We start from the raw sequence: 15,410 nt of genomic DNA on the forward strand, positions 1-15,410 counted from the left end.
ACCTGCAAATGTAAACTCCGCTATGACGTGTAAAGATCGTGCGTTACTGCAGTGTTCGAAACATCATCATGGAAAAAAGAAATCAAGTTTGATCATTTAGGGTTATTAAGACCTTGCATAAAATAAATTTAATGTATAGATTTATGGTATCATTAAATGCTAGATTTGTATTGCTCATTATCACTAGTAAAGACTTTTACATGTACATGCGATGACAGTTCAATTAGCAAAATATGCAGGTGTTTTTTTTCCATCTGAATGCTAAAATTTATTAATATTTTCATTCAATGTAAACGAAACCAAATTTCATTCAATGTAAAAGAAAATTAAAACTACATTTAAAAATTGTAATGTATTGCGCTGTACTAGGGCTTTGTTTTATAACTGATTCAATGCATCTCTTACACTAAATTTCGATCGCTGATGAAAAATAACACTATCGCATCCACACCACTTATAATTATATTCAAATTATTATATGTTTTATTATTTTTGAAATATCATTTATTAGAGTCTAACTTTAAGAAAGAATACGGATATTTATAGTTTTGTTTTGTGAAATATTCAGTATTTTGTCTTCCGATGACCTTTACTCTGATACAATGTAAATGGCCGCAATCGAGAATGTGACGGCCAATCTATTTTTTAGTAACGGAAAACTCCTCTTGTGACGTCACGCCAAAACCTACTATAGTCTCCCCAGTATTTTTGACAAAACATTTATTCCAATTTTAATGCAGTTTTTGTTGTTATGTCCAAGAATACACATAAAACTATAGATTGACGTATTAAACATATATGTTTTTCAATCTTGTCACTGACAGTCTTCACACTAAATATTTAAGCCAAATAGCCCTTCGGGCTAATAAGATGGAATTTTGAATAGCCCGAAGACATGTTCAATAGCCCAAAGAGGTCAATATAAATTGAATGACTTTATTGGCCAGGAACACCAAAATAGTTATTAACAATCAGAAAATCTACTTCCATTAGTAAAAACAGATGCATGTGATTACAGTAATAAAGGGTATTCTGTTTCCTTTTGAAATGCATTTTATACAAAATGCACCAGGTAATTATGCTGCTTATTGTTACTTTATAATTACACATGTTCTCATTCAATGATTCCATTAGTCAGTTTGAATGGTGTTTGGTTTTATTTTAAAGCAAATTCAATTATTATCATGTTTAAAAAATATCCGAAGAACTTGAAAAATACATCAACCTATTAAAATAACAGATTATTATCTTATAATTACAATGACAATCACCTGTGAATTTCTGAATTGTCGGCATGTGGCTTAAGAACAAAAGGCCACTGGGTGTGTTAATTGCCCAATCTACCAAGTGACAATGTCTGCTTCTTTAATTTACTCCTGATGTTTTGATAAGCATGTGTCAACCGTGAAAAGTATTGTACATTCGTAAACAGATTATAAATAGCAAAGTAGGTCAGGTAGCAGAACAAGCTTACAGAATAAGCGAAAGTACTACAATTATTAATAATAAGTTGAAAAAAACGTCTTCTAATACGCAAGAATAATTGATTAAAGCACATGGAAATCTAACTGTAATAAGGATCAATTTGTTTTTAAACAAATGCGTACAATATCCCTTTACAGACTCTGTTATTTTTTTATTGAAAAATTACTTCGTCCATATTTCATGAATTATAAATACATTTTCGGAAAACGCTTCTAAAATTAAATACGCTTCTAGATTGGTCATTATTTTAAAACATTACGAAGTGTCTATGCGCGAACATCCCAGAACATGATCTACGCATGCTCACTTTGAATAACCCCATCTCGATTGGGCGTCAATTGCATCATTACTTTAAATAGCAACATACTTGGATGTTTACATGACATTTTAGAAAATGTTGGCCGCATGTGTTCATGCAATTCTTTAACACGTATAACGTCATTTTAGGCATTGAATTAGCGAATTTAATCGTGCCTCTTATAAAGGCGTATAAATCAGGTTATTGATATGATAGTAGTTTCAGTTTGTTTACAATTTTACGCTCAAATATTTAATCGACCGGTCGGGCTATTTTATAAGCATTAAGGATCGACCAACCGGCCCAATAATCGACTCGGGCTTCGGGCTTACAGGCTAATTCGAAGACTGCACTGATGTTTTCATTAACCCATTTATGCCCAGTGGACTCTCCCATCCTTGTAAATTGGATCAATTTATTTCCAAAATTAGGCATGTCTAGTATATTTATTTCTATATTTAGAATATTACTTACTACAATTCCTTTAAGCAAACAGCGTAGACCCAGATGAGACGCCACATGATGCGGCGTCTCATCTGGGTCTACGCTGTTTGCAATGTCCTTTTTTCAGGACGCCAGGCATGAATGGGTTAATAGGGCCAATACTACGAAGACGCATGCTTCATGTCAATGTTTTGCTTTACAAATATCAAATAATAATTACCTAATAAGTATCTTAATAAACTGTCGTCAATAGTCGTTGTTTTTCAATTTAGTAAACATCGATCTACAAAGTGCGTTAATGATGTAATAATCTAATCCGTTTTGACCTTGTTATTCGATAATTACTTTCTAAGTATTTTTACTTGCCATATCTTCCCGCCATTTTGATTGTTGTTGTACGTGGGACGATACGGACAACGTTCCACACGGACCTGACGAAACGGTCCACATTTATGTCAGTATCGAAAACATAACATACGGATCATCGTTGAATAATGTAAATTTAATGTTCATTCAATATTGTGTTAATATATATTTTTTAATCAATTTCCTGTAAAAATACAGCATATTTTTATGTTAATACATAGTTTAACGGCACAAATATGGATAACTCCGTGTTTGTAAGTTTCTGAATTGTTTGTATAATCGCATTAAACGCCATATGCTTAATAACTTAAGGCCATTCCTCCGCGTTTATAAGTTTCTGAATTGTTTGTATAATCGTATTATACGCCATTATGCTAAATAACTAAAGGCCATTCTTAAGCTTTTCGGACAAACGCTGCAGGCCGTTAACTTCCCGTGTATTTTGACAGACAACAAGACAAGACAACTCACCTAGAAACATAAGACAGAGAAAGTCGAAGGTAGAGCCAAAGCTGTGGTTAGAGCTCATGTTAAAAGATAATCGGCACAACGTAAAGGGGCGGGGGGCAGAGTCAGCAAGGTGCAGAACGATGCGGCCGGAACAATCACTGGCGCCATGGGATCAAGCCATATTCAAGAGCTTAAAACCATCACTGGCCTTGAAAGACACAAGAGAAACAAAACTCCTTACCAAGGCAGCAAGGTCCAAAACGACTGTCAAATAATCATTCGAAAGACAGACTGTTCCAACCAACTAAGAAAGAACGAAGAGAGAAAGCTGCATCAACCGGGCAAGGGTTTGAAAAGGACATGCCAAGATATCAAGGATCATGTCCAAAAAAATAATTTGTAAAAAAAAACAGGCTAGAGAAAGGCAGAAAGATTCCAGATACACAGCAATATTCCTGGCATTGACAAGAAAGACTCGCATAGCGATGCTGAATATTAAGTTTGTTCTGTTGTACTTTGCATATGAGCGCTGTTATACGAAAATTGTCCTGGGCATTGGTACAGTCTTGTCAAGAGCAACCCACTTACTAAAGACACGCAATGTTCGTTATCTCATTGTGACTGATCAGAGCGAGATGATGCAGAGGAGTGTAAATAATTTAATGACCGAACATACACAAATAGAGAAATCTATATGAATATCTAAGAGAACCAAATTAGAAAAGTTAACGTTATTGTGAAAGCACTATTATGCTGGGGGACACTACTGTGCTATGTTTAAAAGTCAATCTAGCAGCTGTGCTCTCCCTTTAATTTTTAAAAAGAAGCGAACTGACCATTCTCATAAAATGATTCCAAAAACAGAAAACACTCATTAGTAAGAATATTGCGATTATAAAGCGGGACACTGTTTATCTAATCTATAAATGTTCAGCAGATAACCTGTCGTATTTTCATCATACCTGCATTCTCGCTCAAATACTAAATTATAATTGAGTTATCACTGAAACGCATTTTTAACAGGAATGCATAATGTTTATGACATTTGCCAATGTAAGTCGTGAGCACTTTCACTTAATATATAAAACATATGTTGATTTGCAGTTTTGCTGCTTTTTATTAAAATATATTTCAGCTTGCTTTGAATTTGTTGTTTATTGTGTTGCATCTTGTCTTGCATACTGATTGTTATTATGATAATGATCAATCATATTAAGTTTGAACGTTGAATACTGTATGGTATATTTTCAGTTGGTACCTATTGGTAGACAGTAAGTGAGACGTTCATAATTGTATCATGTAAATAATACCATAAAATATGACAAGGTAGAACATAATTCACAATCACACACACCATATGGTAATAAGATATGTTCACATTGTCTTTTCAATAGCCTTGGCAGCGATATACCTGGATTTCTGTCATTTCGTTATTTTGCCATGTTATGTTGCCAGCTTTCCTATGTCATTTTGTTCTCTGTTACTTTAGTTTATAGTTCATAGATAGCTTAGCAAAGTCTAGAACGATTAGTTCATGCTTATATTTGCTTTATTAGTCTGCAATGCTCTAAATGCTTTACATGTGCTTGATTATATGGGCTAAATACTAGTCTTAATCATATGCGTTTAGTCATACTTGTACTAGTCTATGTCTATTTTGAATGTCCGGTTTTAACAATGTGCTATCCTTGCTTAAAGTGCATAAATTTTATTATATGTATACTCTGTCTTGTGAGTAACCTGCTGCTTAGTTCCTCACAAATCTAATTTGAGGGGATAGTCGATCTCTTACTACATTTTTTACTTGTCGCACTGTTGTGTCCATATTCGTCCTTCAGTGTTTTTATTCTCTTTCTTTTATGGCGGTTTTTAGACATTTTTAGTCAAGATCAGCAGCTACATAACAAGTTTTTACTCTGTAATACCTGTATAGTGTTTGTAGGTCAGGTTTTATAGGTTTAATGTATCTATATCCTACCTAGTACCTTACCTCAGATGTACTACAATAGCATTATACTTACATATAGAAAAGTGAATGTGATAATACATGCATTATTTAGTTTGTTTGTCTTAACATTATCTAAACATTGATCTTAACATGCTTTATGTGTATGAATTTACATGTACCCGTAAGTCGGTTTAAAAAGCTCATTAGAGCTATTGTTACCTGTTTGTGTGTCCGACTTTGTAAATAAAATTTACTTGACTTGACTTGACATATTAATTCAGACCTTGATGATTTTATTGCCATATTATCACATCACATTATAAAAGCCACACAATATCCAAAGTTACTAAACAGGATTGCCTTGAAATCTTGACAGCTTACAATCTCGTTTGGCTTATCCATCTGCAGACTTTCACGGAGAGATGATTTTGTAATGTAAATTCTTAACTTCTAGCTATGTTTGTAAAATAAATGCTATGGCAACTTAAGCAAATAGTACAAATTAACAAATTAAAAATCATAATTATATATCTATATGATATCCAGAATTGATAGAAAAGTAATGCCATAGTTGAAACACAATTGTTAAGGAACAATATTATCTTTTGACGATTCCCTCTTTTATTTGTTAAAATACAAGTAAACAAGCATTTTTTTGTCATATTATTATTCTTGTTTTCCCAAAACAATATATTTAAGATATTTAATAAATTTTGATTGAATTAAAAATACACACCTTGATATGACATTGAACATATTAAATAACAAATAATGGTCTCTGTTTATATATTTGTATTACTAGTCAAGTATAACCAACTTTGTTTTATATGTTAAGTGACTTTTATGTATGGAATTTATTGTATACTCATACGTCTTCCATAGGAATGTGCCCTATCGTTTTGTAGACCAGGAATAAAATAACATCAAGACTTTCTGAGCAATTATTTTTACTCGTGCTGAACCTTTTATATTTAAAATGTTAAGCATTAACCTGTTTTGCAAAATATGCTCTGTAAATTCAGCTGGCCGCTAACACAACCAAATAAAAATGATAGACATTAACCTGTCGTGTTTTCATCATACCTGCATTCCCCCATTCTCGCTCAAATACTAAATTATAATCCAGTTATCACTGAAACGCATTTTAACAGGAATGCATATGTGTATGAAATTTGCCATGTAAATCATGAGCACTTTCACTTAATATATAAAAAAATATGTTGTTTTGCACTTGTGTTGCTTTTTATTAAACTTATTTCAGCTTGCTATGAATTTGTCGTTTATTGTGTTGCATCTTCATGCTTTCCAGCAGCACCTTTGAAAAAACTTTGAGAAAACTAGGAACATTATTTATAAAAAACTAGGAAAAAACTAGGAAAATGTAGGAAGGTTGAAACAAAAACTAGGATTTACGACTAAGAAATGTATTACCTTTTCGACCTTTCCCTACCTGATTACCAAAGTAACTGTACACATTTCATAAAACAGGACGGTTAAGCTGACTAATGGCTATATTCAAGAACGTCACTCAACCTCAACCTTGACTAAAGAAGGCTCGAGGGCGCCTTTGGTTACATTGAGTCAAGGTAGAGATTGGTATTGACAGTGTTTACTTAGTCGAGGAGAGCTGGAGGAGTCGACAGAGCGTGAATGTGTGTGAATATGTATTGTTGGGCACCTATTGTATACAATCGGTTCAAATACAAAATGTCAAAATAATTGGTTTATTACAATATAAATGTGTAATTTACATATTCATATGTGTGAAAAAATGTGCATTTTTTATAACCCGAGCAACCCTATTTTTTTGTTGCGACCCTTAAATTTGTTTTGCTATTTCGAATCAAATTTGTAGCAGAAGATTGTTTGGGGGCATTTTCTTATGTCCAACTTTACATACTTTGAAAGGATGTTGCATAGACATTATGATTATTTCTGTCTATGGATATTGTTGGTGCATTATGAAGTAGCTTGTTTTTAAGTAAAAAGGTTCCATGAAAAACAAACGCTTACCTATACCTACCCTTATTTTATTTGGCGAATTTAGTGGAAACAATCACCTTTTTATCATATACTAAATATATATTACAATCAAATATTGTTATATGAACACAATTTCATTAATGTTTTTTTTCAATATGGTATGTGACGAGTGTTAATGCTATGTTATAATAACACTGCTTGTTTTGTGACTGCTCGCGCTGACAAAAATATTTTGTATATTTCAGTGATTCTATATGTATTTTTTTATTCTGTACATATACAACTTGATAAAAAAATCAAAAGGCAAATGCGTACGAATATAACAAGGGAATGGGTAGCATATTCGAAGCGCGACTTTATCAGAAACATTATTACTAGTAGTATCATCATTATTTGTTTTGTAGATTCAAAGTCTTCAGTGTGTTGCCTCAGTAAGTAGGCACAATATCTGCACGGTCTGCAATACAATTAAACTATGGTATGCTATTAATACTTGCTATCTTAAATATAAGCCTTCTATCTTCTATGTGACAAATAATAAATTTTCTAAACACTTACGAAACCACATCAAAAACTAAAAAGCCATAGATGCCAACTTACATCACACCATAAGCATATATGAAATATCATTTTCAAATGTAAATATGTGATGTGATGTGATAAAACTATCGGACTAACAAATGTATATTTATTACAGGTTAGAGGTTATGTGCAGCTGCTGGCTTTATAACATTGATTAAACGCAGCTTCCACTTTGATTTATTAAATTAAAATCAAACCATATAAATGGTTTCATATGTTTAAATTATCGGCATAAACATGTACTATTATCATATTCATTTAAGTGATTTTAACATATATCTATCTGTAATAGTTTTATCACATATGTTGAAAGAACGCCAAATATTCAAGAACAAAGAACATTTGGTGGCGTAACATTTCATTTGATGCAGCTAGAACAATTATGCGCTTTATGCCGACAAGGAGAGAGCTTATACGTATATATTTTCAAACAGCAACCATTGCATTTGTGTGTTAGTAAAATCAGTGCGAAACGAATGATTTTGGTCTGAATCGTAAAAATAATCGTAAACGGCGACATGTTATCATTATGAGCAATAATGATTGGCCTAGTCAGTAAATATACATTTAGTATTACAGTGTACATGCATAATCTACATTAAACTATTTAAAACATTGATTTGGATGACATTTCATGACAGGGTAAATTATCACACTGTGATACAAAAATATAAAACCATTTTCCACTTAGCACCTCCATATATAAATGATCTAATAACATTTTCAAATAACGAATCCCACTGTCTTAGATCAGCTTTGCAAAAAGATCTTGTTTTGACAAACAAACCACACATACTATAGTGATAGATTTGCATGTTATTGTATTATCCTATGAAAAAAATAAGAGTCAGGAATTGAGAAACAAATCTTCAATATCCTCACTTGAACATTGTTATAAAGCATATTTACTTCAACAAATTACAGATAAGAGTAATTTTATGTTAAATATCGATATAATAATTGAAAAATGCAAATAAAACTTATAAACCAACAAAATGGTTTTTGTATGGAATCATCTTCATTATTATTATTACATGATGCAAAAACTGTCTGTACAGTTGAGTGTAATTTCTGATTTAAATATCCTCCGAAATTTACATTTTCGGACACATGTCATTCTGAAAGGGTCTATAAATTAATAATGAACTGCATGTATATCAAATTTTAAGACGTTTACTTTTGTTGAACAAACATTTGTCAAGGTCATGCATACCCGCTTTAACTGTGAACGTTGTCTAATACATGACCATTGCTGTAAATATGCATCATTATACTATTACAAGTAAATGACGGCTATATAACATTTAATGCAATTAATTTTAAACGACACTAATTGATAGGCAACAATCCTCGCATTAAAATATTATCATTCAAAACACTAATTTAAACTCTCACCTGAAAAAATGTCACAAAAAGCGATTTTTAGTACTGACATAAGTTGGTTTCCTCAAATTAAATGTTGTTTACTATCTTATTCTTAATGCGCACAAGATTAAAGTGGTATATAAAATCTAAAAAAAGAGCCATTACCAAAGTGCTCCAGAATAAATATTATATCCATTAATTAACACAAGATTTTGTGGTTCCAAATTCGCGATACAGTGTATTTTTTTTAAATTACCCACACTTTGAAATAACAAAAACGAACACAATAAACACATAGTTGTACGAGCTGCTGTTTCGGTATTCATAAAAAAACACTTTGAGTGAGGCTCAAAGAACAACTTAGCTACCTCACCATATCCTCCCTCAGTCAAGAAACCTTAAGCTGTCCTAACATTTGTGAATACCAGTGTGAGTGAAAGAGAGGACTGTTAGATAAAATCATGTGCGTAATTATACTGATTGGATTTAACTGAGGTTGGGTTGAGTGGAGGAACGTTTCAGAATATAGCCATAAGTTTTCATGTGTAGTCATCACAGAGCTCAGTCCAACTTTCAGGTATCACCTGTGAAGGGTAGACTATGTAATCAGTGACACCAGACCCCACAAAGACTACCAAATATTGTCAGCTCAATAACCTGAAGGTCCTATTTTGAAACAAAATCTCTAAAACACATTAAAAGACAGATTTATCTTATCCAAAGAAGTGCCAAATAAATGAAAAACAAGGAATACTAGGAGGTTTTTGACAAAACTAAAAAAAACTAGGAGCATATTTTTTTTTAAACTAGGAAATACTAGGAACGCTGGAAAGCCTGCATCTTGATTTGTTTTCACCGACAAAGGTAACTATAGTTGGTTCAGAATAATAAGACGAACCACTTATCATTGACTGTTATAAACGCCTGTTAAACAGATATAATCTACATATCAGACACATTTGTAGCAGGTCGATATCAACGTAGAGGTTAAATTAATGGGAAATTATTAAAAATTAAATTATTAAAATTTTAATATTTAATAAGTGCGTATTTTGCAATGATGTTTTATACCAAGAAAGAAATAACTTGCTACTACTTGCTTTCATGAATCAAACAATAAACACAGGTTAATATTTATTACTACATTATGATAATTCAATGACAATACAAGCAAGTTTGCGCGTTGAATACTGTATGATATATTTTCAGTTGGTGTCCATTGGTAAACAATCAGTGAGACGTACATAATTGTATTATGTAAATAATACCATACAATATGAAAAGGTTGAACTTAATTCACAATCACACACACCATATGGTTATAAGGTGTGCTCATATATTAATTCAGACCTTGGGGATTTTATTGACATATTATCACATTTCATCAAAGCTACAAAATATCCAAAGTTACTTAATAGCATTGCCTTGAAATCGTGACAACTTACAATCTTGTTTGGCTTATCTGCTGACTGTCACGGAGAGATGGTTTTGTAATAAAATATTCACTTTTATGTTTGTAAAATAAATGCTATGGCAGCTTAAGCAAATAGTACAAATTTACAAGAGATGTGTTTGTCAGAAAAACAATGCCCCCTTGCGCCGCTTTGATTTATTATATTTTTTTGATTATATCCCTTTTATAAATATTACTTCCCTTGTGAAAATGATCTGAGCCTGCCAAATGATAAATATAAATGATCTCCTTTTAAAGCTTGTTACTTCCCTTGGATTATTTTTTTAACCTTTGACCTTGAAGGATGGCCTTGACCTTGACCTTTCATCACTCAAAAGGTGCAACTCCATGAGATACACATGCATGCCAAATATCAAGTTGCTATCTTCAATATTGCAAAAGTTATGGCCAATGTTAAAGATTTCGGACGGACAGACAGACGGACTGACGGACAGTTCAACTGCTATATGCCACCCTACCGGGAGCATAAAAATCATATATGTCCAGAATTGATAGAAAACTAATGCCATATTTGGAACATAATTATTTGGGAACAATATTATCTTTTGACATTCCCTCTTATATTTGATGAAATTTAAGTAAACAAGCATTTTTTCCATCATAACATTATTCTTGTAATCCCAAAAAACACCAAATGAAGATTCAAAATGCAAGCTTAAAAAACAACAATTAGATTTTAATTTGCAATGTTATTGCCTAATACGATTTTATATTTTTACCCATTTTCATATAAAATAAATGTATGTTTGTGTTTTCTTTGGAGCATTTAAGATATTTTATACATTATGAATTAATTAACAATACACACCTTGATATGATATTGAAAACAAATTTAAACATGCATTTAAAACAACAAAAAACTGCGAATAATGGTTTCTGGCAGTATGAGTAACCAACACATACAATGCAAAATGTTTTTTAATATGTATTAACACGTAAATACTGAAGCAATATATTCACCATATAGGTAGATAAAGATATAAAATATAAATAGAGTATCTTGAATAAATCGTTTCAGAAAATGAAAACAACATTAAAATGCACTACATTAACATTAACTAAAATACAGCTATGTATACCTTCTTCATCAAATGAGACTGAGTGTTATGCGAAAACAAAAGAAACAACCTGGCAGACTATAATGTTACCTAAATTTAACCCTTTCCCACTCAGAAGCAAAGTGAAAATTGCTATATGCAAACAGTATAAAACCAGAACAACCTGCGAGTAACTCGCAGTCTGTTCAGGCTTTATGCTGTTTGCTGCTCATCAGTATCTTAGGGTTGGAAATGAAGCCTGTAAAACTTGAAGAAAGTAAGAAAGGTCTTTAATTAAATTTAGCCTTCTCAGGGACTATGAATGAGTCAAAATATGTATTAGAGTGGTAAAGGGTTAAGCAAACAGACTTAAAACTTCAACAGCTTTACCCAGATCTTAAAAAATGACCCGCCTATAAAAAAAACATTTATCTCTCATACAACTTTCTGATATCTTGCCCCTCGTTTCTCTTTGGACACATTTCTTTTGATGAACACTCCTCCCTCGTCTTGTGATCTCTTCTTCAAGCCAGAGCGCTTCTTCACAACTCGTTGTTTTGTAGACTGTCTTAATTGGTGCCCGTATCCAGCATCAGATTCCGACTAAAAATGAATCAATTACAAGGGAGGACATTTTATATGATTGTCATGAATTTAAATAGGATAGGATATTGTCAATGACAATAATCATAAAAGTGACATAAATACAATACTATATGTGTTGTCAATAATTGAAAATCTAAAAACAGCTTTTAATTAGGTGTCATACACAGAAAGCTATTTATACAAATAAAGAATAATTTATGTGGCGTCAGAAAAATATTGCATTTTTTGCTTAGGAATAACGGTAATTAATATGTAAACATGCATAAACAGTAAACAGGAAAATAAATTTTCAGAACACAATATCATATCAACATAAAGGCATGTGAAAGTATTCTAGTTAAACTAGAGTGCTGATATTGTCTAGATACAATTCTAATTTACAAATGACTTCTACTTTTCTTTATGCATATAGTTTTTTATGGACGACAGGGACAGGGTTTTTTGTCTTCAAAAATATTTAACATTACAAACAATATTTTGAGTATACTTGTGTGATTGAATAAATTGTTGAACATTTCAACGTTTGATCTGTGAACTGTATAACTAAACTTTGGACTGTTTAAGTGCTTTTCAAACGAGTTTGCTGATGAACAGTGTTGGCTAGAATATAGAAACAAGGGCTGTTTGTAAAACATGCATGCCCCCCCCCAAATGGGCTGTCAGTTGTAGTGGCAGCCATAGTGTGAATACGTTTTTTGTCACTGTGACCTTGACCTTTGACCTAGTGACCTGAAAATCAATAGGGGTCATCTGCCAGTCATGACCAATGTACCTATGAAGTTTCATGATCCTAGGCCCAAGTATTCTTGAGTTATCACCCGGAAACCATTTTACTGTTTTGAATCACTGTGACCTTAACCTTTAACCTTGTGACCTGAAAATCAATAGGGTCATCTGCCAGTCATGATCACTGTACCTATGAAGTTTCATGATCCTAGGCCTAAGCATTCTTGACTTATCATGCGAAAACCATTTTACTGTTTCGAGTCACTGTGACCATGACCTTTGACCTAGTGACCTGAAAATCAATAGGTGTCATCTCCCAGTCATTTTCAATGTACCCATGAAGTTTCATGATCCTAGGCCTAAGCATTCTTGAGCTATCATTCGAAAACCATTTTACTGTTTCGAGTCACTGTGATCTTGACCTTTTGCCTAGTGACCTGAAATCAATAGGGGTCATCTGCAAGTCATGATCAATGTACCTATGAAGTTTCATGATCCTAGGCGTATGCATTCTTGAGTCATCATCCGGAAACCATTTTACTGTTTCTAGTCACTGTGACCTTGACCTTAGACCTAGTGACCTGAAAATCAATAGGGGTCATCTGCAAGTCATGATCAATGTACCTATGAAGTTTCATGATCCTAGGCCTAAGCATTCTGAGTTATCATCCAGAAACCATTTTACTGTTTCAAGTCACTGTGACCTTGACCTTTGACCGGAACATTAATAGGGGTCAACTACCAGTCATGATCAATGTACCTATGAAGTTTCATGATCCTAGGGGTAAGCATTCTTGAGTAATCATCCGGAAACCATTTTACTGTTTGGAGTCACTGTGACCTTGACCTTTGACCTAATGACCTGAAAATCAATAGGTGTCATCTGCTAGTCATGATCAATGTACCTATGAAGTTTCATGATCCTAGGCGTATGCATTCTTGAGTTATCATCCGGAAATCATTATACTGTTTTGAGTCACTGTGACCTTGACCTTTGCCTTAGTGACCTGAAAATCAATAGGGGTCATCTGCCAGTCATGATCAATGTACCTATGAAGTTTCATGATCCTAGGCCTAAGCGTTCTTGAGTTATCATCCAGAAACCATTTGGTTGACGGACCGACAGACCGACAGACTGACAAACAGACGGACCGACATGTGCAAAACAATATACCCCCTCTTCTTCGAAGGGGGGCATAATAACACAGACCATAATTTTATTATTCTATGAAATGTGTTCCAAAGGGAAAAGCAAGTTTTGCACCAAAATTGCATACATATTTGGATAGAATCATGTTTGTTAAACCCTAGTTTAATATTTTAGCATTTATAAAAACTGAAGTATATAATGATTATATGCTGGTATTTTTCTAATGATTTTATATAATCTCTGATTAATATTTGAACATTTTAAATTTTAAATACGAAGTAAATTGATACATTTTCTGAGTGTATGATGCAAAACATTGATGGTGCATTTTAACACATAATATCGAGTACGCTTAATTTTGTAAGTATATTGATTATTTATCCCTGGCACACCAAAATGTGCATATTTACAAACGTAAAAGACATGATTCCACGTACATCACTGTCATCCCCTAGTTTTGCCTGCAGACGGTAGCTCAAGTCAGCCATGTCTCGAGCTGGTCGAGCTGGGCCTCCAGTTTCTCACGACGTAATCGCTCGTAGTCCAGGTGAGCTTCTAGTTCATTGATTGTTCTATAAAAAGACAGGTGCATGGTTTATTTCCGTGACAGTTATTTAGTTACTCAACACATAAGAGCTCGTAGTCGAGCTGAGCTTCTAGTTCATTGATAATTTTATAAATATATAGCTGCCAGTTTTATATGTGTGAGAATTACTTAGTTTCTAACGATGTAATATCTTGCAGTCAAGTTGTGTCTCTTATTCATAGATGGTTCAATCAGAAGACATCGGCATAGATACTTTTGATTAGAATTACTTAGCTACTCAAGAGATTCACACTCATAACAAGTATACAAGTGCCTCCATGTCGTTCCTAGTTTTATAATGAAAAAGATTGAAGATTGATTTTGCAAAAATTGTATCTTTTGTGCCAAGTCAAATAACACTTCCTAGCTAAAACCTCAAGGTACACGTTATATTTCGGTTAGAATAACTCAATGCTTTGGTAATGTTACTTGAAAAAAGTAATAACGCTGAAATCTTTTAAAGAAATTTCCTCTGCATTACAGGCCTTTTCCGCCCTATGCCACGGGTCCGAATATCTGCCCCATTCCCAATGCAAATCTGGTTGTTTTTTCCCAATTGAAAAAAAAAATCCCAATTCAAACACAATTTTTTTTTTTTTTTTTTTTTTTTTTTTTTAAACCTTTAAATATATAAGTTAACCTAATCCAGTGTAGAAAATATAAAAATATTGCATAATTAAATAATCTGTTGCCTTGAATTTGTTGTAAACAAGAATATCAGTGAAACTGATGGATGCTCCGCGATGATGCGCTTTGTCAATGTATGTGTTAATAAACACCTAAAAAATCTATTATTAGCCTCGGTGACCTTGACCCAGTGACCTCAAACCTCATCAAAAGGTAGAGGTCCATGCACGGTACCTACATGCCAAATAAGAAAGCGATTGGTAAAGTATTGAAGGCGCTATGA

The 15,410-nt window shown here is 33.0% G+C and overlaps 1 protein-coding gene across 2 annotated transcripts in view; it reads right to left on the minus strand.

Annotated features, from left to right (window-relative positions):
* Window positions 1–7,005: 7,005 nt before the first annotated feature.
* The window catches only part of LOC127836091 (ankyrin repeat domain-containing protein 42-like), a 35,453-nt gene continuing 27,048 nt past the window's right edge, over window positions 7,006–15,410 (minus strand). For both annotated transcript variants that reach the window (XM_052362546.1, XM_052362545.1), the window contains 2 exons: window positions 14,352–14,486; window positions 7,006–12,035 (listed from right to left, as the gene is read on the minus strand). In XM_052362546.1, the coding sequence (XP_052218506.1) occupies window positions 14,390–14,486 (97 nt within the window). In that variant the 3' untranslated portion in view covers window positions 7,006–12,035; window positions 14,352–14,389. The remainder of the gene's footprint in view (window positions 12,036–14,351; window positions 14,487–15,410) is intronic.

The sequence above is a fragment of the Dreissena polymorpha genome, chromosome 6 (genome assembly GCF_020536995.1).
Source record: "Dreissena polymorpha isolate Duluth1 chromosome 6, UMN_Dpol_1.0, whole genome shotgun sequence".
In the NCBI taxonomy this organism is placed as follows: domain Eukaryota; kingdom Metazoa; phylum Mollusca; class Bivalvia; order Myida; family Dreissenidae; genus Dreissena; species Dreissena polymorpha.